This window comes from Oryza sativa, chromosome 10 (assembly GCF_034140825.1).
Source record: "Oryza sativa Japonica Group chromosome 10, ASM3414082v1".
Classification (NCBI taxonomy): domain Eukaryota; kingdom Viridiplantae; phylum Streptophyta; class Magnoliopsida; order Poales; family Poaceae; genus Oryza; species Oryza sativa.
The window spans coordinates 421,737-446,710 of record NC_089044.1 but is presented as its reverse complement, the minus strand read 5'-3'; the positions used below and the strand labels follow the sequence as shown (position 1 = coordinate 446,710).

The window sequence follows — 24,974 nt, the reverse complement described above, 5'->3', positions numbered from 1 at the left end:
TATAAGTGGGTTGATCCTACAAACCTGACATGGGGTAAAGACATCCATTCTAAATTATCTCTCTCCAATTAAGTAACAGAATTTAAAATAGAGGTCATATTATTTTTTTAGTAAATTACCTATAAACTGGAGTGTTATGGAACAAATACATGTTTCTAGATTGTTCTATGCTAAATGTCAGGAATTCACGATGTACCGTAGCAAGTTTTACAAAAAGAAATAAATGGATATGACCTTTTAATTCCTATATGGAATTGACTTATATATTGCTGAGTCCAAATCATGGTTGTTTCACTGATAAGAATTCTTGGTGCAACCAATGTGCTTAGTATGGTCATTGTGATTTTCAACTGGCCACGTGATTTCTTAGATCATACATATAATTTAGATGCTATGATCATCTTAAGATTATCTATTTATCTCCTAGAAAGATCATTTATTGATAAAAAGCATTATTATTAAATTGTATTGGTAAATATCTCCTATATACATGCTAAGAGAAAATTTAATTAAGTAGATAAAAAGTTATTAGATGTCTAACGCGATATAAGTAATGGGTCTACCAGTTTTATAAAAAATTAAGGTGATATGTTTTGATTTTTAGTGAGCAATTTTAGTATTTTCTTTTTTTTAGTGGAGGCCTCAATATCGATGTGGGTCCAGAATATATTTTTTTTGTTCACAAAATATAGTCAATATAGGTATTAAATTATTGATTTCACTTATAAAACAATATAATAGTTCAAACAAATCATAGGGATAGCTAGCTAGACCTAATAGGTTTTTTTTTGCCCATAAAGATAATTTTAATTTTAATTGTCATAGAAATAGAAAAATCAGAGAAAAGTAGCGCCGCACTCTGCACGGGAACATGGATGGAGGGAGGGTTGGGATGTTTCCTTTTTAAAAAAAAATAAATGGTTGATCTAATGACCTAAAATAATGTGTTTAGGATGTTTTTTTTTAAAAAAAAGAAACGGATCTAATAACGACGTAAAATAATGTGTCCATCGATTTAAGTGAAAACTAACGGTTAGATGTTTCTCTAATTTAAGAGTGCCACATAATGGTTAGAAATATGTATAGGATATTTAATGGACTTTAACGTGTCTGATGTTATTTGCAGGGGTTTTTTTTAAAGATAATTTCAATTTTAACTGTGATTGGAAAAAAAACGATAAAGGAATAAAGGGAAAAAAGATAAACGAACATAGGGAACGTGCGTACTGCACGGAGGTGAGGCAGGTGGGAGGGTTTTGTTTCTTAGATAGATCTAACGATGTGAAATAATGGGTCCACCGATTTAAATAAAAATCTATGGTCAGATTTTCACAATTTTATTAAAGCGCCATGTGACGACTTGTGAGTATTCATAGGATGCCACGTGGTGGCTTGGAAGTATTTGCAGAAAGTTTAATGGATTTTTAGTATATAAATTAAATAATTGTAATATAATTCTTAATTTATTTAGCAATCTAATTATCAAACGACGGGGAGAGTAAACTAACAATCAGACAAAACTTTATAACTATAATTATGATTATTTGCTATCTAACTTATTTTTTTCTATCAAATTGTTGTGAGTAGAAAAATAGAAAATAATAGAAGAGTAGGAGGGAAGGAGAGGCGGCTAGAAGGAAACGTACATACGTACACAGCAGAGATGTATATGTGTACGTACGAGAATATATAGGTGGGAGTATAGTTTTTTTAGTTGGCCCACCTATTTGAGTTATCTACAGATCTAATGGCTCAAAATAATGGGTCTACCGGTTTAAGTGAAAATTAAGGGTCCGATGTTTAGAGTGCCATGTGGTGATTCAAGAGCGTTTGTAGGATGTCTATGTGGCGGCTTGAGAGCGTTTGTAGAAAGTTTAATAGACTTTTAGTATATAATAGATTTTTTGAATAAGACGAACGGTCAAACATGTGCTTAAAAAGTTAACGGTGTCAAACATTTCAAAACGGAGGGAGTAGTTTTTAGGGGGTCTAGCTAATTATAGAATAATAAGTTTTCTAGCAGGGTCAAAATGTCAAAAAAGCTGGTACACTTGCACGGGCACCAAATTCTCGATCATGCCCTGAAGATATGAAAATATAAGTATAAACGTTTTAAATGTGTGAACGGAGTACTCCATTGTACTGAATACGAAAGTCAAACAAATCGTAGAATCACTGCTTCGCTTATGAGAATTAGGGGGTATTTAGATCTTGAGGTGTAAAGTTTTGGCGTGTCACATCGGGTGTTATATAGGGTGTCGCATGGGGTGTTTGGATACGAATAAAAAAACTAATTACAGAATCCATCAGTAAACCACGAGATAAATTTATTAAGCCTAATTAATCTATTATTAGCAAATATTTACTACAGCTCCATATAGGTGTTGAAACGTTTGATGTAACAGGGTGTAAATTTTTTATGTAGGAATTAATCAGAGCCTTAGTATTACGAAAATTCAACCGATAGGCTGTAACTTATCTTTTCTGCAAATTGAAGTCATGTCACATACATCATACATCGACTCGAGGCTGCATTCGTGGGGAGGTGAAAGTGAGTTTATTTGTGTCGTTTTCCATACACGTGTTTCCCGAACTACTAAATGGTGTGTTTTTTTTAAAAAAAAATTCTATATGAAATTTGCTTTAAAATATCATATTAATCTATTTTTAAAGTTTTAAAAAGTTAATACTCAATTAATCATGCGCTAATGGCTCATCTTATTTTACGTGTCTTCTCCGTCTTCTCTTTTTCTCTCCTCTCAAACTCAGCCACTTCAGCAAGTAAAGAAATGCATCGGTGTGGGATCGAGCCGGGCTTTAATTAGCCTTTGGCCATTATGGTTGGCTACCTTCTTACTTAACGTATTCATGGGTGTGTGAGTTAATAGGTGATGTGCACGTCCTTACATATCTTTCGTGTGATATGAAAAAAAATTAGATAAACAAATAGTTAATCTCTGGCAATTTTTCAAATGTTGGGAACGATCGATGCCTACATGGGCGGGTTTTCAATTTTGAAATTGGTTTTTAAGCTGGGTCCCAAATTTTGGAAATTTCAAAAAAAATTTGACTGAAATTATTTGAAATTTTGAATGAATTTAAATAAAATTTGACCAAATTCATAAAAAATTGAAAAAAAAACCCGAAAATTTCGAGCTGAGTTTTGAGCTGACTGGTGGGGGACGAAATTTCAAACCCGGCACGGGCGTACCTGAAAATTAAATAGGACGGCAGACCAAATGAATGGAATAAATAATACTCCATCTTCAGCAAAAATACTTTGTAGATCCTTCACTGGCCACTTTAATGTGTATATATATGCCACGACTCGTGTTGTGTGTATGAATGCAAACCGTTTGCTTGGGACCCAGTTCTCTCGACCGGCCGCCATCGCCATGGTCACCTTCACGGCACGTCGGAGCAACGCTGAGATGGTGATGCCGGCACGACCGACGCCACGGGAGACGAAGACCGTGTCCGACATGGACGACCACCCTGGCCATCTCGTCTACATCCCCTTGCTCGAGTTCTTCCGCTGCCGCTGCTGCCACAACAGCAGCAGCAGGGCGGTGCCTCCGGCGAGGGCCGTCAAGGCGGCCCTAGCTGAGGCTCTCGTGTGGTACTATCCGGTTGCCGGCCGGCTGCGGGAGATCGCCGGAGGTAAGCTGGTGGTGGACTGCACGGCGGAAGGGGTGGCATTCGTCGAGGCCGACGCCGACGTGCGGCTAGAGGAGCTCGGCGAGCCGTTGCTGCCGCCGTTCCCGTGCGTGGAGGTGCTGTTGTGCGATGCCGGCGACATTGGCGTTGTCGTTGGCAAGCCAATCGTCTTCCTGCAGGTATAATAATGAAAATATAAGGCAGACAACCAACGGTATATATATATATGAGCAATTCTACCATCCAACATTTGGTACCTCAAGGTACCATATTTTGGAGTTAAATTTAAAAATATATTGTTCATTTGATTTTTTTTTCTCACGAATATTTGAGATGTAAAATTTTTTATAGAAATATACCGTCGGTCTCGCACAACCGTTACACGAAAGTGATGTAGGAATGACGTCGCAAGCAGTATCGTACGGGGAAACGCGAGACCGAGCGACTCGCGAATTGGAATAGCGAGACCGAGCGGATTGAAAGTGAAGTCTCGCGGTCTCGCTCGTTGCATGAGCGAGATTAGCGGTTTATCCTAATTATTATTTGTTAATTGTTAATTAAGTAATTAATCGCTAATCAAATTGAGCAGTTGGACATTGTCGCTGTTCGATTTTGCGAGACCGTTCGGTCTCGCTCATCCATTCCGTGAGACCGTGCGGTCTCACGCTTTTTCTACGGGATACCACCCGCAACGTTATTTTCATGTCACTTTCGCGTAATGGTTGAGCGAAACCGACCGTATATTTCTATAAAAAATTTTGCATCCCGAATATTACTGAGAAAAAAATGATTAGTATATTTTTAAATTTAATTCCCATATTTTGTACAGAAAATTTTGGTATCTCGAGATACCAAATTTTACACTACAAAGTCTCTTGAGGCATCAAAATTAGTGATACCTCAGGATGGTAAAATTGCTCATAATATACCCATGCATGTGTCGCCACCTAATCAAAGCGTACACTGGGGGATCGTAGATCGGGACCGTTTTAACACAAAAGTTTCACCGACAGAGGATGACGGCAGAAAAAAAATCTATGCCACCATCGCTACCAACGTTTAAAGTAGTATAATTAGTGGTTTTAAATTTTACAATTAAAAATGGGAGAACCAAAATTTTAGAAATTTGAAACAAGCTAGATTGCTATAGGAATATGAACTAAATTGCTATGTATACATGTAGGTGACAGAGTTCAAGTGCGGAGGATTTGTGATGGGGTTCTACATAAGCCACTGCATCGCCGACGGGTTCGGCATGATCCAATTCATCAAAGCCATCGTCGACATCGCGCGAGGCGAGCAAGCTCCAATGGTGCTCCCCGTCTGGGAGAGACACATCCTCACATCCCGATCACCACCACCTACCATTGGAGCTACCAATACCAATACCGTCAAGTTCAGCTCAGTCCTCAAGGACTCCACCTCCATTGACGATGACATCATGCTCTCCACGCCCCAAGAATCCATGGTCGGCAACTACTTCCTCTTTCGTCCCAACCACATCTCCGCCCTGCGAAGCCATGTCCACGAACACGGGGCGACGACGGCGACGAGGTTTGAGCTGATCACCGCGGTGATCTGGCGGTGCCGCACGGTGGCGCTCGGCTACAAGACCGACCACCGCGTCCACTTGCTGTTCGCCGCCAACTCGCGCCGCCACCGCGGGGACGGCACGCTCCGCATCCCGGAGGGGTACTACGGCAACGCCCTCACCTACCACGTCGCCGCCGCCACCGCCGGCGAGCTGTGCGGCACCACGCTGGCTCGCACGGTGGCGCTGATACGCGAGGCGAAGCTGGACGGCACGACGGAGGAGCGCGTGAGGTCCACCGTCGCCTTCCTGGCGTCGCTGCGCCTGCGCCGCAGCGGCGGCCGGTTCCCGGCGCTGGCGTTCGACAAGGCGTACGCGGTGTCCGACTTCACGAGGCTCGGCGAGGACGGGCTGGATTTCGGGTGGGCGGAGCGCGTGGGCGGCGGCGTGGCCACGCCGTCGTTCGTGAGCTTCCACAGCAGGTGGAAGCTGGTGAGCTCTGACGGCGATGGCGAGGAAGAAGAAGCTGTTGCTGCGTTGATGCTGCTGCCGAAGCCGGCCATGGATAGGTTCGACAAGGAGTTGGCATTATGGTTGGACTTGGACAAGCCATCAGTTGGAGGCCTCTGCCTCTCCAGCAAATTTTGATATAAAAGCGCCGCAATTAAAAAAAAAGAAGCAAGTGTTGATTCTTCTCCATGCACTTCACCTTGCTTGAGTTCAATCAAAAGCTTCATTTTGTATTGAAAAAAATAAAATATTCGTTTTGAGACATACCGGCACAGTTTACTGTGTGTGTAGTATATGTAAAATCATGATGATGATTAATTTGTAACGAATTATACCCTGGCTGATTTTAACTTTATCAATATTATGTTGTATCGATTGGGTTCGACCTATAGATGGCTATATGGCCTGAGCCCGCGGCCCGGCCCAAGCATGGCACAGCCCGACAGCCGAGTCGTGCCAGGGCTGCACCCTCGGCACGATGGGCCGACCCGGCACGGCACGATCGAAGAAAAATAGTATAAGGATGAAAAATAAACTTAAATAACCATATAATGCAAGGCCCAAAGAGAAGAGGTATACAAAATAGACTTATTTTTTCAGACATATGAACACAACCCATAGAGTTGAGGGATAAAAATAGACTTATTCTGTGGAGAAGCACGATGGGATGTCTGCCTTCGGACCGGTCCGGCACGGCCTGAGTCGTATTTGGGTCGTGCCTGGGCCGTGTGTGCAGCACGTGGGCTGGCACGACAAATGAAAATGATGATAATTTTGTTAGTTTGGATCGTGCATGGATATTTTATAATTTTGTTTCTTCTTACTCTCTCTGTAAAAAAAACCCAATCCTTATCGATGTATTTGTTCGTATGCAAGTTCATCAACTGACAACTCAAGCGTGTATGAATGCATTTTTGTCTCTATATATGAAACTAATGTAATTGTCTTGGCTGAAAATTGGTCACCAATAATCATATTATCTAGGATACTCTATTACAATAACCGATAATGATGTGGTTTTGTGTATAAGTGTATAGGATTGGCCAGAGATCTGACAAGCTGCCAATGTTGCATATCCAACCAACACATTCTCACTATTTTCTCAAACTAATGTTGGAGCTGCTTTTGGGAGTGTCTAGTTTATATAGATATATATATATAATAGATATAGGATATATATACCTTGTATATATGACAGAGATAGAGATATAGATATATATAGATATAGATAGAAAAATATAAATGTAGATTGATATAGATATCCTTTGCACACAAGTCTTCTTATGCACACACCAACTAAAAATATCATCAAAAATTCTAAAAAAAAACTATATATGTACTGTTAGTTGTATTACATCTATGTGTAAAGTCTCATCCTCAAATTCTTTATATGTAGGGAGCAACAAAAAGACAAAATTCTAATAAATTTGTACTCTTAAAACTGTTAGAATTTTTTTCTTTTTTGTTACGGCTAAAATACAATGAATCTGAGGTTAAGACTTTACATATAAGTGTAAAAGTATTGAAAGTACGTGTATAGTTTTTTTTTAGTTTTTTGGAGAAATTTGTTAGTTGGTGTGTACGATGTATAAAAAAAACTTATGTGCATAGGATATGTTTCCGATGGATATGCCACGTATGTGTGGTTCTACCAAGAATATATATAAACTTGGCGGCTGTTTTTTGGACGCCAAAGAAATCACTTGGCCGTCAAGAAAATTGCAAATTCTTGTAGCGTGGCAACCTATCTATTAATTAGCTAGTGATTGTCGTTGCAAATATGTCTTTTTGAAGATATTTGCTCCAGTCCAACAAAAAGTACCTCGAGGTATTGGTATCTGACGGTACCAATCGTTTCCGATCGTTGGATCTAGCTAGTCAAGATGGGCATTGTTAGATCTAATGATCAGAATTGATTTGGTACTGTGAGGTACCAGTTCGAGGTACTTTTTGCTGGATCAAAGCAAATCTCCTTTTTGAAAGTTACTGGTTAAAATCCAGAGTTTACGAGAATGAATTAATTAGTATAAGTAAAGATGAAAGAAAGCTATATATATCTGGCTGCTACTATATCTGGTATATATGAAAGAAAGTTGAACAAATAAAATAAAAGATCTATCCACACATGGTTGCACCAGATCGAAATGGATGGATATCTATAGAAATAATTCATTACATAACATAGCGATCGACCATCTAAAACCAAGTATACCACCACATTGGTTATAAGCTATTCCATTCAAGTGCAAGGTAGTACAGCCATGGTCACCTTCAAGGCAAACCGGAGCGATCCTGAGCTAGTGCCACCGGCATTGGCAACACCTCGAGAGATGAAGGCCCTCTCTGATGTTGACACCCAACCTGCTCTACGCTTCTATGCCACCGGAGTGGAGTTCTTCCGCCATCACCCCATTGTCGACGACGGCCATGATCAGCCGGAGAACCAAGCCAAGGTTGTCAAGGATGCTGTTGCAAAGGCGCTCACATACTTCTACCCGGTGGCTGGTCGAATCCGTGAGCTCCCCGGAGGGGAGTTGGTTGTGGAGTGCACTGGAGAAGGGGTGGTTTTTGTTGAGGCCGACGCTGATGTGTGGTTGGATGAGTTTGGGAATCCCATCATGCCACCATATCCATGCGTCGACGAGTTCTTGTGTGACCCTGGTGACACTAGTGTCATCATTGGCAAGCCCCTGGTTTTCATGCAGGTTAGCAGCAAAATCTTCTCAAAGTAGAACTGAAATGTGTGGCTTAGTTAATTCTCTTACAGCAACTTGTAATTAAGATCATTGATTATGATACAATTAATGCATATATAACATCCATTCTACATATATATAAATATGTGCAGGTGACTAGGCTCAAATGTGGCGGATTTGTTATCGGCACTTACTCATGCCACAACATTGTGGATGCCTTTGGCCACACCCAATTTCTGAAAGCTATAGTCGACATAGCACGTGGTGATGATCACCCAACTGTTCTTCCTGTGTGGGGAAGAGAGCTTATGGCAGCGCGTAACCCACCCAATGTTTCACTCCTGCAGCACTTGACACCAAGCAAGCTATCCCCAGATCACCCAGTAGAGCCCAATTCGGCAGCACAACATGTGTCGTCGTCGACAGATCATATGGTTGGCGACTACTTCTTCTTCGGCCCAAGAGAGATTGCAGCTCTGCAACACCATGCCCAACTGCAGTACTCAAGCACAGCATTTGAGGTCATCACAGCTGCAATGTGGAAGTGTCACACAGTAGCTCTCGGGTATGTGCCGGACCAGAATAAGAAGGCATGCTTGTTGATGACCATGAACGCTCGTGGGAAGTGGAAGCGTGATCCACCTTTACCGCAAGGATTCTACGGCAACGGATTCGTCTACCTTGTTGTGTAGACGGACGCTAGTGAGCTATGCAAGCAGTCGCTAGGCCATGCGGTGAAGCTTGTCCAGAAGGCCAAGCTTGATATGACCGAAGAATTCACAAAATCAATGGTGGATTTCATCGCACTTCATGGAGGACCACCATATGTGGCAGGATGGATGTTTGTGGTGTCTGATATAACACGTATAGGAGAAGATGCCTTGGACTTTGGTTGGGCTCAACGGGTTGCTGGTGGTGTGCCAATGGTCGGAGATGTCAAATGTAAGCAAGTGAGTTATCAGATGAGATGCATCAATGACAGTGGTGAGGATTGTGTTGTGGCATCCATGTTCTTACCAAAATCAGCCATGGAGATATTTGCCAAGGAGATCTTGGTGTTGTCGTCTAAGGAGATTGAATAAATCAACCTTTCTTTTGTATCCAAGAAGTAAACAAGATATATGTGTATTGCAACTGCTTGGCATGTTTTAGTTCATTACTTTCTCCCAAAGCTAGAAATTGCTTACTAATAATAAGTCAATAAGCAAGTTGTGCTACTCTTAATATGTTTTTATCTACGATGTACATCCATTCTAGGTGATAAGATCATATCCAGTTTTTATGAATTTGAATGCATCCCACCCATATGTTTGCTGATAATATGACTCTCTCATCATCTGCTTGTTAGCTTATCATCTACAGCTAAAATTTAAATTTTGAGACTTAATTTTAGAGTTGATTTTGGGGATTGTTTCCATTTTTGAGTATTGCCTCTTAAACCGCAAACAACCTATATATAAAAGATTCACCATGGATACATCGTTCATTTTCTCCACTGGTTAACATAGCTCAAATTAATGATCGAGCTACTGGCATTAAAATCTTTATGCCCAGCTCAATATATCATGCACTACCCATCAACAATTAGACTCAACGAAGAGTCAAGGATGCTTTATTTTATTAAATATGTTTAGATGTTTTAATTAGTAGTAATGGCATAAACCAAATATTACTTTGACCTTTATATTAAAAGCAAAGGGGTTTCTTTTCCTTACCGGAACATCTTCCTCTCTCTCTCCACCTCTATATATCTATCTATATCTCTATGTATTTCTCTATCTATCTAAGCTATATCCATCTCTATCTCTCCACTACAGGTGATGGAACTAGTAGGTACGTACCTCATTGACATCAGGCCTAGATCCGATTGGCAAACTTAATTATAAGAAACCACTGCCACCTCCTCTAGTTGTTTCCATGGCAGAGGTGGTTGTAGGAGTGGAGCTACAGTACAAGGTCAGTGTCAAGTGCCCCCACAATGACTTAGGCAAAATCTATGACCAATTAAACAGCATACCTACACATAGAAAATAGCACCCTGGTTTAAGTATGGCTATCACATTAAGACATCGGTAAGTACGTTATGATATTGACATATCTGCAGTTTTCTAGATCCACCACTGGGTGGCTAGGTGAAAGGAGTTGTGATCACATTGATAGTGATAGGATGGAGCCCTAGCACCAAAGTGCTCCGATCGGAGGTAGGACCATGATCCGATGCCCCTAGCTGTGCTATTCCTATCTCCTCAATTTATAATATAAAGCTGAGTTATGCACCTATAATGAGTGATATCGTTACAATAATGTAATGAAGAAACAAGAATATGCACAGGAGTGTATTTCTTTTTTTTTATTTATAGATGACAATATTCAAACATGTATTGTTGGATAGAAGTTTGTAAAGCTTAAAGAAACTCATTTAATATATATAATCCTCTTTATTAAATATCCTGCAGTGTGATGTGTTGTGTTGGTGATAAATAAGAAAGATATTTCCTAAGAATGATTTTTTTCTTAATGCTTTGAGGAAAGGAATAACAAGTTATTTCCATAAAAAAAGAAGAACAAGCTACATTTGTAATGTTTATCATAAGGTTACACTTGTAAAAAAAAAACAACCAAGTTACAAAGAATATGTAACTTGCAACACTTCTACAGTCACATTTTAGGAATTCTTAACTTTTTTGCGTGCAGGTTGCAATAACAATTTTCCTTGCCAATGTCAACCGCAAGGCATGGAATATCGAATCCCTTGTCCTGATACCAATCTTTTCTCTTCTCAGCAAGCTCTTCAACAAAAACTGTGAGCTTTTCAAAAGTGACATTTGGCATCACAACAATATGTGCTAAATTTCCCTCACAAGCAAGTTGCCACCTACACACAATTCTTTCATCCTTTGGCCTTTCAAACACCACTATGTTGCTTAATGTATTGCAAGATGCGCTTATACCAACTTGTTTCAATAATACCTCGAGGTATCGTGCATTTCCCATACATATGTGTACTTCTTTCAGAAGTCCTTTGTACCCTTTTTTGCTTAATGTATACCAGAGGAAGATTGGAGCATGACCATTTCGGCTTCCAGTGATAGTGGAATCCCTAGAAGCTATGTACTCAATATCTGTTGACAGGACTTCGGCATGTTCCAACCTGGTGATGACTACACCACATGGCATTGGACAACCCAAGAATTTGTGCCCTGACACGCTGATAGAGCCAATTGGTTTTTTGAATGACACCTTTGGGGCCTAAGCGAAATGAACCATTAGTTTAGTTGATTTAATAAGAAAACGAAACATATTATCACATAATGATAGTTCTTTAACTAAATCTCAATCAAAAGATATCTTCACATAAATATTTTTGCGACATGGGCATAATTAGTACTCAAATACAAAATATATACAACGTATTGTAATACTTTATTGCCCTTGTGCAATAGTGGTTGTTTTGTGCTGTATATATAGTAAGGGTCTGTTTTGAGATGGTATAGTGAGTTTTATTGGAAAAATCATGGTTGTTGATAGTATTTTGTCAATCAAATAAAAACATAATTATTTGAGTGCAGTTCACTATATTGTTAATCATCTAAGCACACACAAAAAGAAAAATGGAACCTACTTGTTTCATAAAGGGCGTCATCATTCCAGAGAGAGCGCTGTCACAATGAATGTAGTAACGATTTTGAAATCCACATTTTTCAAGTGTACTTATTATCTGGTCGATATCATCTACAGCTCCTTTAAAGGTAGTACCTATAGATCACCCAAAAAATCAGGGCATAATCAGTCAATATTAGTGTTACTAGAACATGGAAAGATTGGTAAAAACAAATAAAATTAGACAAGTGAATATCACTGGATTTGAAATCTAACCAATATTGGCATTTATAATTGCTGGGCTGTTGGTGTTATGTTGTAGCTTAGATTTTAAGTCTGCATAATTCATCTCTCCAGAAACTGTAGTGGCAATCCTGATGCACTTAACTCTATACATTTTAGCTGCCTTGAAGACAGAGTAATGTGAATCATTTGAAGCATACAAGATCCCATCGGGAAAAAGCTCTCTCCTGTAGTACAATGCAACCGTTAGTTTGCAAACAAGCCAACACAAAAGAAGTAAAGATAGACTAAATTAATGAAAGTTTTAGTAATTGGCCACTAATTTAATTGATTCTGCTGGAGCATCTGGGATTAAATCTGTTCTGTAGTGATAAAGTAATAAGGATTCAACTTGTTTTATTTTTTTTGAAACGAAAAATCAGGTAGCACACCAATCAGTCCATGTAAAATGGGGGTTCACATATATATATACGATAGATGTAATTTTTTGAAAAACATATATTAGATTATTTATACCTTCAAGTGGTAAGAAATGTAATGAAATTTGAGAGAAAGCTTGCCCACAATATATATTGAAGAAGTACTAACCCAACCAATAGCCCATATAAGTTCCCTTCCGTTCCACCACTAGTGATGTATCCCCAGAATTGGTCTCTTTGTACATCCCAAAAATTAGCAAACCAATTCAATACTGCAACTTCAAATTGTCTTGAGTGAACACTGTTGTTGACCTTAGCAAATGGATCACCAGCATTATTGAGGGAAAAGTTCAGAAAAGGTGCGAGGGGGCTAAAGTCGTAGTCAAAGTTGAGTGGATAACCTAAAAATACAAGTGAATTAATCAATACATATTTACTGAAACAAAGAATAGCACAACAAAAACTTTATTACCTAGTTTAATGAATATATAATATTTCATTTTAAAACATCTGCTATATAACAAAATTGATTGGATGTGGCTTAAAGATCTCAAAAGAGGAGAAACTAGAACAAACTTCCACAACTCTCTTTTTTATAACACTAATCAATTATGTAAACACTAGTTACCTAAAGATATAACTAGAAAAATAAATCAACAGAATAGCCAGTATATTTTTTTTAGATAATAGAAATAGTTCGCATCTCCGGCCTCTATCAATAAGCACACAACCAAACCACTTTATCCATCTTAATGCAAATATTAATAAAATGTAATATGTATATATATGGAACATATATCCAAACTCAAGGCATAAGAAATAGTTGCAATTGACCATGCATATATATAACTGCTTAAGTCCTTCAGTTATATTAATTATTATAATCCAACTCCAATTTGACTTGCTAAAAAGATTAATCAGTATATATGTAGGCCAATCTGCCATGTTCCTATTAATAACCCAATGCATATTGGCCTACACATGTACTATTTATTATGGCATATATGCAGAGAAAAGATTCTGTATGATGCTGAATCTATAAGCTATACATTTATATGTATTATTGATCGATATATACAATATGTGAATTAATAGCTGTGGATAATTAAATTACCATACCGAGATGGTAGGCAGACCTATGTTGGAGGTGCTGCACATAGCCAGCCATTAACCTAGATATCCCTGCCTTCTTCTCTGCAGCCTCCATCTCATCTGCAGGAGGCTCTTCAATCTCCAAACCTTCCAATATCACTTGGCTTACAAGCTGCTTGTCTCCCAGCATGTCACCACTGCACTGCAGCCCGGCTGCTGCAACAACATCTACCTGATGATGATCATTGCAAGAGACTTCTTCTGAATTCAACAGTACCATCTTAGCTTGTTGCTATACTTGTATCACACTCTGCAGAAACAACAAGTACTGAGATCAGGCCCGTTTAGTTAGCTAGGCTCTCCCTATAGCCAATCAAGTTATATAAGCAGGATTAGCCAATGAACACAAGGGGATGGAGTGATCTGGAGGAGCAGTGCTGGCTATTTGTAGTTCACATGTACATCTGTCCCAAATTAAATGAAGATATGCAGATGACCTGTGATCCATGATGGCCTTATCTAAAATGTACCTAATCCACACTTAGTTTTAAATATGTAGGAATTAGATAGAAAAAGGAATATAGAATACTGTAGATCTTGACCTCATGTATATGCATACATGATGTCTGAACATTCTTCCTAGCTTGAGCCTTCATGACCAGTTAAGAAAAAGGTACAAGTATACAATCTTTCTTCCTTGTCAAAAGCTAGTAGTACCTTTTTATTTAATTAATTAGTTCCTAGATGCAACAAAGGACGAAAATCTGGTAGCTAGTGGTGTGTCATTATATTTGAGAGGTCATCCAACAACTTCATTCCTGACATGCATGCATTCATGCTTGGATCGAGAATGAAGTTGGTATATATTGGCATCAATCTAAGCAACTTGTCTATATTCTGTTTGAGATATCAACCGGCAACTTTCCTGTTCAGTCGGAGAATACAACTGATGCTGCAGGCAAATTGATCTAACTTAAATTCTTTCCCAACAAACCATGTACTTAATTAAGTTTCGTTATCCTTTTGACGTATTGGAGTAGCTAGATCCATACTATCACACACAAAGATTAGTTGCAACAAACCATGCATATATAATTATCAATTAGGAGTGCAATCCCTAGCTAGCTATATATATACTCCCTCCGTCCCACAATATAAGGGATTTTGAGTTTTCGCTTACAACGTTTGACCACTCGTCTTATTCAAAAATTTTTTACAGATATAAAAAACGAAAAGTTGTGCTTAAAATACGGTAGATAATAAAGTAAGTCACAAATAAAATAAATAATAATTTCAAAAAAATTTGAATAAAACGAGTGTCAAACGTTATAAGCAAAAACTCAAAATCCCTTATATTATGGGACGGAGGGAGTATATGTGTGATGTTTAGTTTTGTGTGAACTAGGATGAGCGGTTGCAGACATGATCATTACGTAAGTTAAAACATATTTACCACTTTCCCTCGTCGATGAGTTGTAGGCTTTGTAGCCACGAGTTTTGAATAATTAAATTAACCCGTCTCGTTTTTATCTGAAGTTGGTAGCTAGGTATAAATGATTGGTATAAAAATTCAGTTGTACCCAATTAATAGTAATGTCACTGCACACTTGTCCATCATTGATCGACTGCATATCATAACATTATTCATTAACACTTGTTAATTACTAGTACTCCCTCATTCTCTAAATGTTGTTTGACGACGTTAACTTTTTTAAACATATTTGACCATTCGTCTTATTCAAAAACTTTTGTGAAATATGTAAAGCTATATGTATACATAAAAGTATATTTAACAATGAATCAAATGGTAGGAAAAGAATTAATAATTGCTTAAATTTTTTGAATAAGACGAACGGTCAAACATATTTAAAAAAGTCAACGGCGTCAAACATTTAGGGAAGGAGAGAGTAACATTTAACGATCGATTTTGCTATTCATCTCCCATATGATTTTTTCTATGGCATTTCACACTTTTTTTTCGATTTTGCTATTCACCTCCCGTGTGATTTTTTCTATGGCATTTCATCGATTTTTAACGATTGTTAGGTATGGTTAAAAACAATCGCAGCGTGGGGAGATCGAGCTAGCTGGGCCGAGCCAAATATATGGAAATCATGGAAATGGGTTAGTTGGGCCGAGAAATGGGGTTTGGACCCAGAATGAATTGGTGGAATTCCCAAATTTTAGAAAATAAGTTCACCTGCCATCCTTCAACTTTACACCGAGTTTGTTTGCATCCCTTGTCTTCAATACTAGAAATCTTCACCTCTAAACTATACAAAACCGTGCAATTTAGGTCCCATAGCAGTATAGATGCCTGGTTTCGCTGATGTGGTATCTTAGTCAGCAAAATAAAAATAAAAATAATATGTGGGCCTCACATTTAAGTGAAGTGAGAAGAAAAAAATATGGGGCCCACATCTCTTCTTTCTCTTTTCTTTCTTCTTCTCTTCTCATCAAGGAGGCTGCCAGCGGCAGACGGGGGCAAGGCGGCCAGTGAACCCAGCCGAGCTCCGCCGCCGCTACCGCACCGACGCAACACGCCACTGCAGTCACCTATCTTCTCCCTTTCCCACCGCCCCACCCGGCGTCCACCACGGTTTTGCACTCTTGGGTTGTGGTGGCAGCGGCCGGCGATGGGAGAGGCGGCCGGCCGCGCTGGCGGGAGAAGGGAAGAGGAGGGCCGAGAGAGGGGCGGAGCGGCCGGCGGTGGAGGACCGAAGCCGGCGCGAGCTCGCGTCGAGAGGAATCCAAGACAGAGACGGCGGCTGGTGGCAGAGCCATGAGTCGGCGGCGAAGGCAGATTGGCTGCTAGGTGACGGGGTCGGAGGAGGGTGGTGCCAGCGGCAAGGTGGTCAATGAGGTGGTAAAGGTCCCTGGGCGGTCCGGGCGAGGCAGATTCAGGGTGGCGCGTGGGGGGCGGCGTCGACGACGAAGCCGGAGCATGCCGCCCTTCTCTCCCCCCCTCTCCAACCGGCCTCCCCCTCCATAAGATAATAGGGGGGAGAGGGGTGCTAGTAGGATAGTGGGGAGAGGATGCAGGCTCCTGCTAGTAGGGCGCCCCCCTATCCCCCCTCTCCGACCGGCCTCCCCCTCTATAAGATAATAGGGCTAACAGGTGGGTCCCACATTTTTCCCTCTCACTTCACTTACATGTGGGCCCACATATTATTTTTATTTTTATTTTGCTGATTAGGATGCCACATTAGCGAAACCAGGCATCTATACTGCTATAGGACCTAAATTGCACGGTTTTGTATAAGTTGAGGGACGGTTGGTGAACTTATTCCAATTTTAGATGGCTTTGACAAACTCGAATTGTAGAGAAAATTAAAAGGTATATTACCTCCCAAATATATAGCCTAACTTTGATTTTACTCCCTCAACTGACCACATACACCTCCTTGAGTGGCAAAACCAGTTCATTTTAGGTAGTTGACTGGTTTGTTCAGTAGTGGCAAAACCAGTTCATTTTAGGTAGTTGACTGGTTTGTTCAGTAGTTTTGTCTGATGTTGCACACTGACTTGGTCTATCCATGCTAACGTGACAATTTTATCAGAAAAAAATAAAAAATATATATGAAGTGTCAGTGAGGGTACATTTTACTTTCAAACAACCTCCTCCCCCTCCTCTTTCAATCTCATCCTTTGTGTGGTCCATAGTTGACGACAACGGTGATGGCCTCCACACCACATCTGGACCGTGGAGGTGGTGCGTAGCCAACACGGCACACAACTATTTCTTTGTTCAACAATAGGGCGGCAGGCATGTGGCGCCTCCTCCTTCGCGGTCTCTTCCTTGAGCACCTAGTGGCAAGAGGATAGAGGGTGTTCCATCGTTAGTGTTAGGGCTAGTTGGGGCGTGGCAGTGGTGATGACAACGAAAGGATCTCAATGAAGACAGCCAGCGGTAGGAGCTCGGTGTAGAGGGAGCCATGGAGACCATCGGAGTCCACGGGGCGGTGGCACATTAGGACAAATCCATGGCAACGACGACTTGGAAAGGAATAGGAGAAACAGGGAGATTGAGCTGCGGCCTCAACTTCCAAGTCTCATTGCTACCCTTCGACTGTCACTGGAGTCAGATTTTTGGAGGCACTCAAGGAGAGGGTGGTGGAGCTCGAGCTCGATCTCTCCAGCACTGAGCTCACGAAGCAGAAGTAGGCATGTGGCGATGGTAAGGAGAAGAAGGCACGTGGCGGCGGCTGCTGCATGAGTAGGGCCACCAGTGAGCTCAAGGTGGTTAGTGAGCATGATCGGTGAGAACGGCTAACTCACTGAAAGAGAAAGGCGGGAGAGGACAAAGGAGAGAAAGAATAGGGGTGTTGACGATCGTTAAGTACAAATTTTTACTGTCAATTACCTCAATAAATAAGGCGAGAATTAGCATTTCTTACACGTATATTAGTTATAAATAATGTACTTCCAGCTGTCTTGGAGAATTACTATGGATTCAGGAATTATACAATAAAGGGAAGGAGAAATGAGCTGGCATAAAGAAACATACCTCAAATCACGCTAGAGCACATGGAATGGAGGGCCCACATGTCAGCTCAAACCAACATAATTTGAGCTAACCGACTTAACAGCCCACCAGTCAGTCTTTCAGCTGAAGCACCAAGTGAGGTGGGGCCCAAGGATCGACCGAACTAAGGGTTCGGCCAAACTGCCATAGCCTCCTCTCATCCTGGCCTTCCACGTGGAGCAAGATTAGGAGCTCCCAATGATGGTTATACGTGTATTTTATGATGTTTCACTATATTATTAGGAATGTTGCACGATGTGTTCTTTGGATGTTTTTCAAGGGGTATTTTGTGATGTTTAACTAGGCCATTTAAAATGTTACACATGGTGTTCTTTGGATGTTTCAATAGGTATTTATGATGTTTCATATATAATATAAGAATATTTCAATCATGTATAATCATATAAAGGTATATTACCTCCCAAATATATAGCCTAACTTTGATTTTACTCCCTCAACTGACCACATACACCTCCTTGAGTGGCAAAACCAGTTCATTTTAGGTAGTTGACTGGTTTGTTCAGTAGTGGCAAAACCAGTTCATTTTAGGTAGTTGACTGGTTTGTTCAGTAGTTTTGTCTGATGTTGCACACTGACTTGGTCTATCCATGCTAACGTGACAATTTTATCAGAAAAAAATAAAAAATATATATGAAGTGTCAGTGAGGGTACATTTTACTTTCAAACAACCTCCTCCCCCTCCTCTTTCAATCTCATCCTTTGTGTGGTCCATAGTTGACGACAACGGTGATGGCCTCCACACCACATCTGGACCGTGGAGGTGGTGCGTAGCCAACACGGCACACAACTATTTCTTTGTTCAACAATAGGGCGGCAGGCATGTGGCGCCTCCTCCTTCGCGGTCTCTTCCTTGAGCACCTAGTGGCAAGAGGATAGAGGGTGTTCCATCGTTAGTGTTAGGGCTAGTTGGGGCGTGGCAGTGGTGATGACAACGAAAGGATCTCAATGAAGACAGCCAGCGGTAGGAGCTCGGTGTAGAGGGAGCCATGGAGACCATCGGAGTCCACGGGGCGGTGGCACATTAGGACAAATCCATGGCAACGACGACTTGGAAAGGAATAGGAGAAACAGGGAGATTGAGCTGCGGCCTCAACTTCCAAGTCTCATTGCTACCCTTCGACTGTCACTGGAGTCAGATTTTTGGAGGCACTCAAGGAGAGGGTGGTGGAGCTCGAGCTCGATCTCTCCAGCACTGAGCTCACGAAGCAGAAGTAGGCATGTGGCGATGGTAAGGAGAAGAAGGCACGTGGCGGCGGCTGCTGCATGAGTAGGGCCACCAGTGAGCTCAAGGTGGTTAGTGAGCATGATCGGTGAGAACGGCTAACTCACTGAAAGAGAAAGGCGGGAGAGGACAAAGGAGAGAAAGAATAGGGGTGTTGACGATCGTTAAGTACAAATTTTTACTGTCAATTACCTCAATAAATAAGGCGAGAATTAGCATTTCTTACACGTATATTAGTTATAAATAATGTACTTCCAGCTGTCTTGGAGAATTACTATGGATTCAGGAATTATACAATAAAGGGAAGGAGAAATGAGCTGGCATAAAGAAACATACCTCAAATCACGCTAGAGCACATGGAATGGAGGGCCCACATGTCAGCTCAAACCAACATAATTTGAGCTAACCGACTTAACAGCCCACCAGTCAGTCTTTCAGCTGAAGCACCAAGTGAGGTGGGGCCCAAGGATCGACCGAACTAAGGGTTCGGCCAAACTGCCATAGCCTCCTCTCATCCTGGCCTTCCACGTGGAGCAAGATTAGGAGCTCCCAATGATGGTTATACGTGTATTTTATGATGTTTCACTATATTATTAGGAATGTTGCACGATGTGTTCTTTGGATGTTTTTCAGGGGGTATTTTGTGATGTTTAACTAGGCCATTTAAAATGTTACACATGGTGTTCTTTGGATGTTTCAATAGGTATTTATGATGTTTCATATATAATATAAGAATATTTCAATTAGATGTATAATCATATACTCCATCCGTTTCAAAATGTTTGACACCGTTGACTTTTTAGTACGTCTTTTACCATTTGTCTTATTCAAAAAATTTAAGTAATTATTTATTTTTTTCATATCATTTGATTCATTGTTAAATATACTTTCATGTACACATATAGTTTTACATATTTCATAAATTTTTTTGAATAAGACGAACGGTCAAACATGTGCTAAAAAGTCAATGGTGTCAAACATTTTGAAACGGAGGGAGTACTTTTTATTCATCCAAAATATAATCATGTGAGATCTCCCTAAAGATTTAATTGATACAAATTCAACAGTTCAATCAAACCGTAAATTGGATAAGTAATTTGTGAGAAAAGTGATTTACAATTTGCTAATTAAGGGTATAGGAGAAGAGAGGGGTGAGAAGAGCTTGCATGCAGATGAAACATGAACAGCATGCATGAGGAGGCACCCCGGAGATTAAAAGCAATATGCATGCTCGGGAAGGGTATCCCATTTTTCTCTAAAATTCGTGCACCCAATTTGTAGTCGGGTAAAGATAATATGGTAATGGTTCCTTGTTAACAGGGAATAGATGTGTTTATCCTTAAACAGATATCACATAAAGAGCCTAATTATCATCGGAATTATATAATATTTGAATATTAGCCACCTCTACGACTACGAGACATATTTGAAGATATTCCAAGGCAAGACGTTCTTAAAATGTTTTTTTACAGAGAACATAATGGATTATTTAGTCTTCTTATTAATACTACCACATAACATTGTTGATGTTTCGATTATCAAAAACGAGCTTAGTGAATTTGACATTATATAAAAGAAAAGGAAATAAATTGACATGTTTGGGTGCCAGTTAGCTGGCATGGGAGCAAAGCTTAAATTATCTCTAGTTATTTATAAGTCTCCCTCTAAATCTTGTATATTGGATGCATATAATTTATAGGGTATGTATTGGCTGTGGTTTTTAGGACTCGTTGCAAAAGTGAGTGTTAGGCTTGTCTCCTAAATTCTTATAAGAATTATTTAAATTTGGTATAATAATTATTTAAATATGAGTGAAACTTAATATGAAATATATTAAGGTTTTGTTCTTTGCTCAGGGTTCCAACGCCTCTCTCTCGTCTTCCGCGCGCACGCTTTCCAAATTGTTAAACGGTACATTTTTTTGTAAAAATTTTCTATATGAAAGTTGCTTAAAAATCAAATTAATACATTTTTGAAAAAAATAGCTAATACTTAATTAATCACGTGCTAATAGTCCGCTCCATTTTCCATGCGTACTGTTCCGGTTGGGAACCAGATATGCTGAACACAGCCGCAAACAAGTTAAACCTTACTCTTGGTGGTTTCCTAGCTCCGCCCCTGCATGTCTTCATACAGAAATATAGAAATGATGGTTATACAGCTCTTCACTCATAGATAAAGATTTAGAACAATAAGATTTGCTTTCAATAATGTCTCGTTTCTATGATGCAGATGAATGTGCTGCGAACTCTGTAGTAGTTTGGCTCTAATTTCTGATGGAGCAGAGGCTAGGATCGTTTTCCCATTATCTTAGAAAAAAGGAAGAAGAAAATTAGCTGGACTGCTCCTGTGAAGGCCTTGGCCTGGTGTGTGGGCTGAGAAGACAGGAAGGTCAGACTTTGGGCCATGGAGTCACCTCACCACAGGCTTTGAAATGCATCTTGTTCTCCTATCTTCACACGAGTTGCATAGTATAGATGGCTTCAATGGTTGGAAAGGGGAAATGGCCAGCTCATCCAATGATTGAGAAAGGAAGATGACATGCCTTCACCAAGAAATAGGTAATTAAAATTAATTACAGTTAATACGCACAATTTTCTCCTTTCTTTTTTTATTTGGGATGTTTTTAGAATGTGATAATTACTTTTATAACGCTGCATTAATATAGAGTGGCTATACAATGGAAATTTGCTTCTTCTTTTTTTCGGGGAAAGGGTGATATATTACTCAATCACACCAAGAGTGTATGGGATAAAGTTACGGTTATCACCGGTCAAAAGGCGGTTAAAGACTCTCACCTACCTTTGTTGGCTAAAATATGACAATCTCTACTTTGGATACGATTAATTTTATTTATTACTATCTCCCTACTTTCGTCATAAGATCTCTTACTTCTCTGATTAAAAAGGCGAGTTCAGACATTATCTTCCCTTCGGAACGGATCAGTTGCACCAGCTCTAAAAAATCTGTTTCCACAATGATTGGCAAAAGTGTCCATTGCAATGCCATGACAATGCCTTCCCTGCAAGCAACAATTTCAGTTTCCAGGCCACTTGCATTTCTGCACATAAAACCACAAGCATCGAAAATTATATTCCCAGAGCTATTTCTGAGAACTGCACCAATGACAACTGTACCATCCCGTGGTTCATATGAGCCATTGACGTTTAACTTCATCCAGCCTACCTTTGGTCTTTCCCATATGCAGGTTTTAGGAATGTTGTGGGATTCTTGGTATGAACCTTGGAGCCCCATATGGAACCACATGTTTTCCTTTGCTCAAGTTAGCAGTTGGGTGTTGCTGGACTTCTAACATGATGAGATGTAACTAGAAATGAAGCGTTGGGATGCATCTGCTGGTGCCGCCGGTTTCCCATGCATAATCTCATTTCAAACATACTAGATACGCCGCCACATCATCATCAACAAAACCGCATGATCTTTCATTGATAGGATCTCCTTGGCACCCTCATCACCCCCATCTCCGATAGCTCGTGTCTTGGGAATCGCAACCATCTCCCATTGCCTCTCAACCATGCGGTTTCGCTCACCCCGCCATTAGTTCCAAGCATCTTTACGCTATCCGATGGCCACCCATTGTCGACCTACTCCCGGCCAATCCTTTAAGAGCTCGAAAAAAACCTCCTCCTAAACTCCCATTCCAATCCTAATCTGGCACATCTATAATCTTCTCACCACCACGTCGGTTCTAATTGTTATTGGGTGAAAATATGAATGAGCAACTTTGCCATATATAGTCATGAAGAAGAGGAGATAAAATAGAAGTGGTAGTCCAAAGTGTAGGATCGAATGCAAGAACCAAGCCAACCAAGGAGATGAATGGTTGGAATACCAAAACCCAAAACTTTTAACGAAAATAAAAGATTACCCTCAAACTTGATAAACTTGCACTGGTCGCATCACCAGATTGCCACCGATCTGACCGCGGTATGTACACCCGTCGGTCTAACTTCCACCTTGCTGCTGGATGGTCTGCCTCCCTGCCAGAGATGTGACCGACGCCACGCCGCTGATTAGACCACCCAATGAACTCTAGTCAAACTGTCGGGATCTAGAAAAATACGTATCGACAAAACTCTCAAAACTAGATCAATTTCATTGCATCAATGTGTTTACAAAGTGTATCTAAAGCACTCCTCTCTCAACTCATAAACTATGATTAAAACCTCGAAGCAAACCCTAACTTTTCTCTCCAAAAAGTTAATATATTCCAGCCTCAATCCCTCATCTATTTATACCCACAACGTGACTGCCCCTAGCCACGAATCTAGCTAGAACTAGTACTGCTAATCACATAGAAAACATACCAAACCGAGAAAACAACATCCCCATACAACTCCACGCTTCAATCTTTCCAAACTTGGACTCCAATCCAAATTTGACTAATCTTTCTATACGCACACAACGCCACGTGTATGCCATATGGAAACATTCACCTCCACGTGCATTGTCCTGAGTATCCCACGTGATATCCTTGACCGTCTGGGCCGCAACTTCTCCCATGCATAGTTTTTATCCATCACCGGCTATATTCACATGACCTGAAGCAACACCTGCACATGAACAAAAAAGAAACTCCATATCCGAGAACAAGTTCGCACCAACTTGACTAGCACCCAAATAGTATCACATACGAATAGAAAACCATCTAGAAGTCATAAACAATTAAACATGAAGCAATCTAAAAATCCCACGAAAACAACAAGAAACCGACTCCCTCCCGGAGTCTACCGGTCTGACCGTCGGGTAACCCAGTTAGACCACACCGACACAGTCGGTCTGACCGGCGGCGGCATCTATCAGGTCTGACTGGCCTCACATTGTCGATTACTGTCTGAAAACACATCATTGTATTTTTTTCCCACAAATACTTACCTTTAACAATTTGTTCATCACATGATTTCACACATATGTAGAAGATGGCCTTGTTCGAGAAGCTCTTGGCAGCTACAGCTTCTCATAAAATCTCTCACTTTCCAAACAACCTTGGTTCTCACAGAGATTATGAGAATCTATAATGCAGAAAATCAACTAGATGCTAAAAATCAACTAGATGCTATGAATCTAGTTTATTTAGATTCTCACCAGTTGGCTACTCGCTATTTGCTTATTAGAATCTAAAGCTTGCCCCAAAAGGCAGACAACTCCGTCGCTGTTACTTCCTCTATGCCAAAACATAAGCATTTTGTAGGTTGGCACGGGTATTAAAAAAGTAGGTGAGAGTGATTGGGGGAAATGTGTGATTGGTTGAGAAGAGAAAGTAGACGAATGATAATTATTATGATTGGCTGAGAGGAGGTAGGTGGAGAAATAACTTTATTTTGGGACAAGATAATATGCTAGAAATAGCTATATTTTGGGACGGAGCTAGTAGATTTTAATCCCATAGTTGTAAGATGTGACATAGATATAAAAAAATTGTAGTTACCTAAAATGA

The 24,974-nt window shown here is 40.3% G+C and overlaps 3 protein-coding genes across 4 annotated transcripts; 2 read left to right on the top strand and 1 right to left on the bottom strand.

The window, feature by feature from the left end:
* Positions 1 to 3,316: 3,316 nt before the first annotated feature.
* Positions 3,317 to 6,087, top strand: LOC9269058 (spermidine hydroxycinnamoyltransferase 2-like). Its single transcript, XM_015758368.3, has 2 exons — positions 3,317 to 3,836; positions 4,841 to 6,087. Exons 1-2 carry the CDS (start codon positions 3,342 to 3,344, stop codon positions 5,834 to 5,836), a joined length of 1,491 nt encoding a protein of 496 aa, XP_015613854.2. The 5' UTR covers positions 3,317 to 3,341; the 3' UTR covers positions 5,837 to 6,087.
* A 1,750-nt stretch (positions 6,088 to 7,837) lies between these two features.
* LOC4347956 (acyl transferase 1-like) lies at positions 7,838 to 9,672 on the top strand. Its single transcript, XM_026020575.2, is given in 2 exon segments — positions 7,838 to 8,403; positions 8,547 to 9,672. Coding segments are annotated over 2 exon segments (1,374 nt in total). The 5' UTR covers positions 7,838 to 7,959; the 3' UTR covers positions 9,477 to 9,672.
* Positions 9,673 to 10,918: 1,246 nt separating this feature from the next.
* LOC9270894 (serine decarboxylase 2-like) lies at positions 10,919 to 14,163 on the bottom strand. 2 transcript variants are annotated; one of them, NR_188769.1, is made up of 5 exons: positions 13,771 to 14,163; positions 12,826 to 13,057; positions 12,271 to 12,464; positions 12,017 to 12,150; positions 10,919 to 11,643 (listed from the first exon to the last, which is right to left on the bottom strand). NR_188769.1 is itself a non-coding variant. In NM_001424525.1 (5 exons), the coding sequence occupies exons 1-5, from the start codon at positions 14,026 to 14,028 to the stop codon at positions 11,053 to 11,055; spliced, it is 1,404 nt and encodes a 467-aa protein (NP_001411454.1). In that variant the 5' UTR covers positions 14,029 to 14,163; the 3' UTR covers positions 10,919 to 11,052. The 2 variants fall into 2 exon arrangements, 1 of the variants encoding a protein (NP_001411454.1); NM_001424525.1 differs by having other exon boundaries at positions 13,776 to 14,163.
* Between the last annotated feature and the right edge of the window lie 10,811 nt (positions 14,164 to 24,974).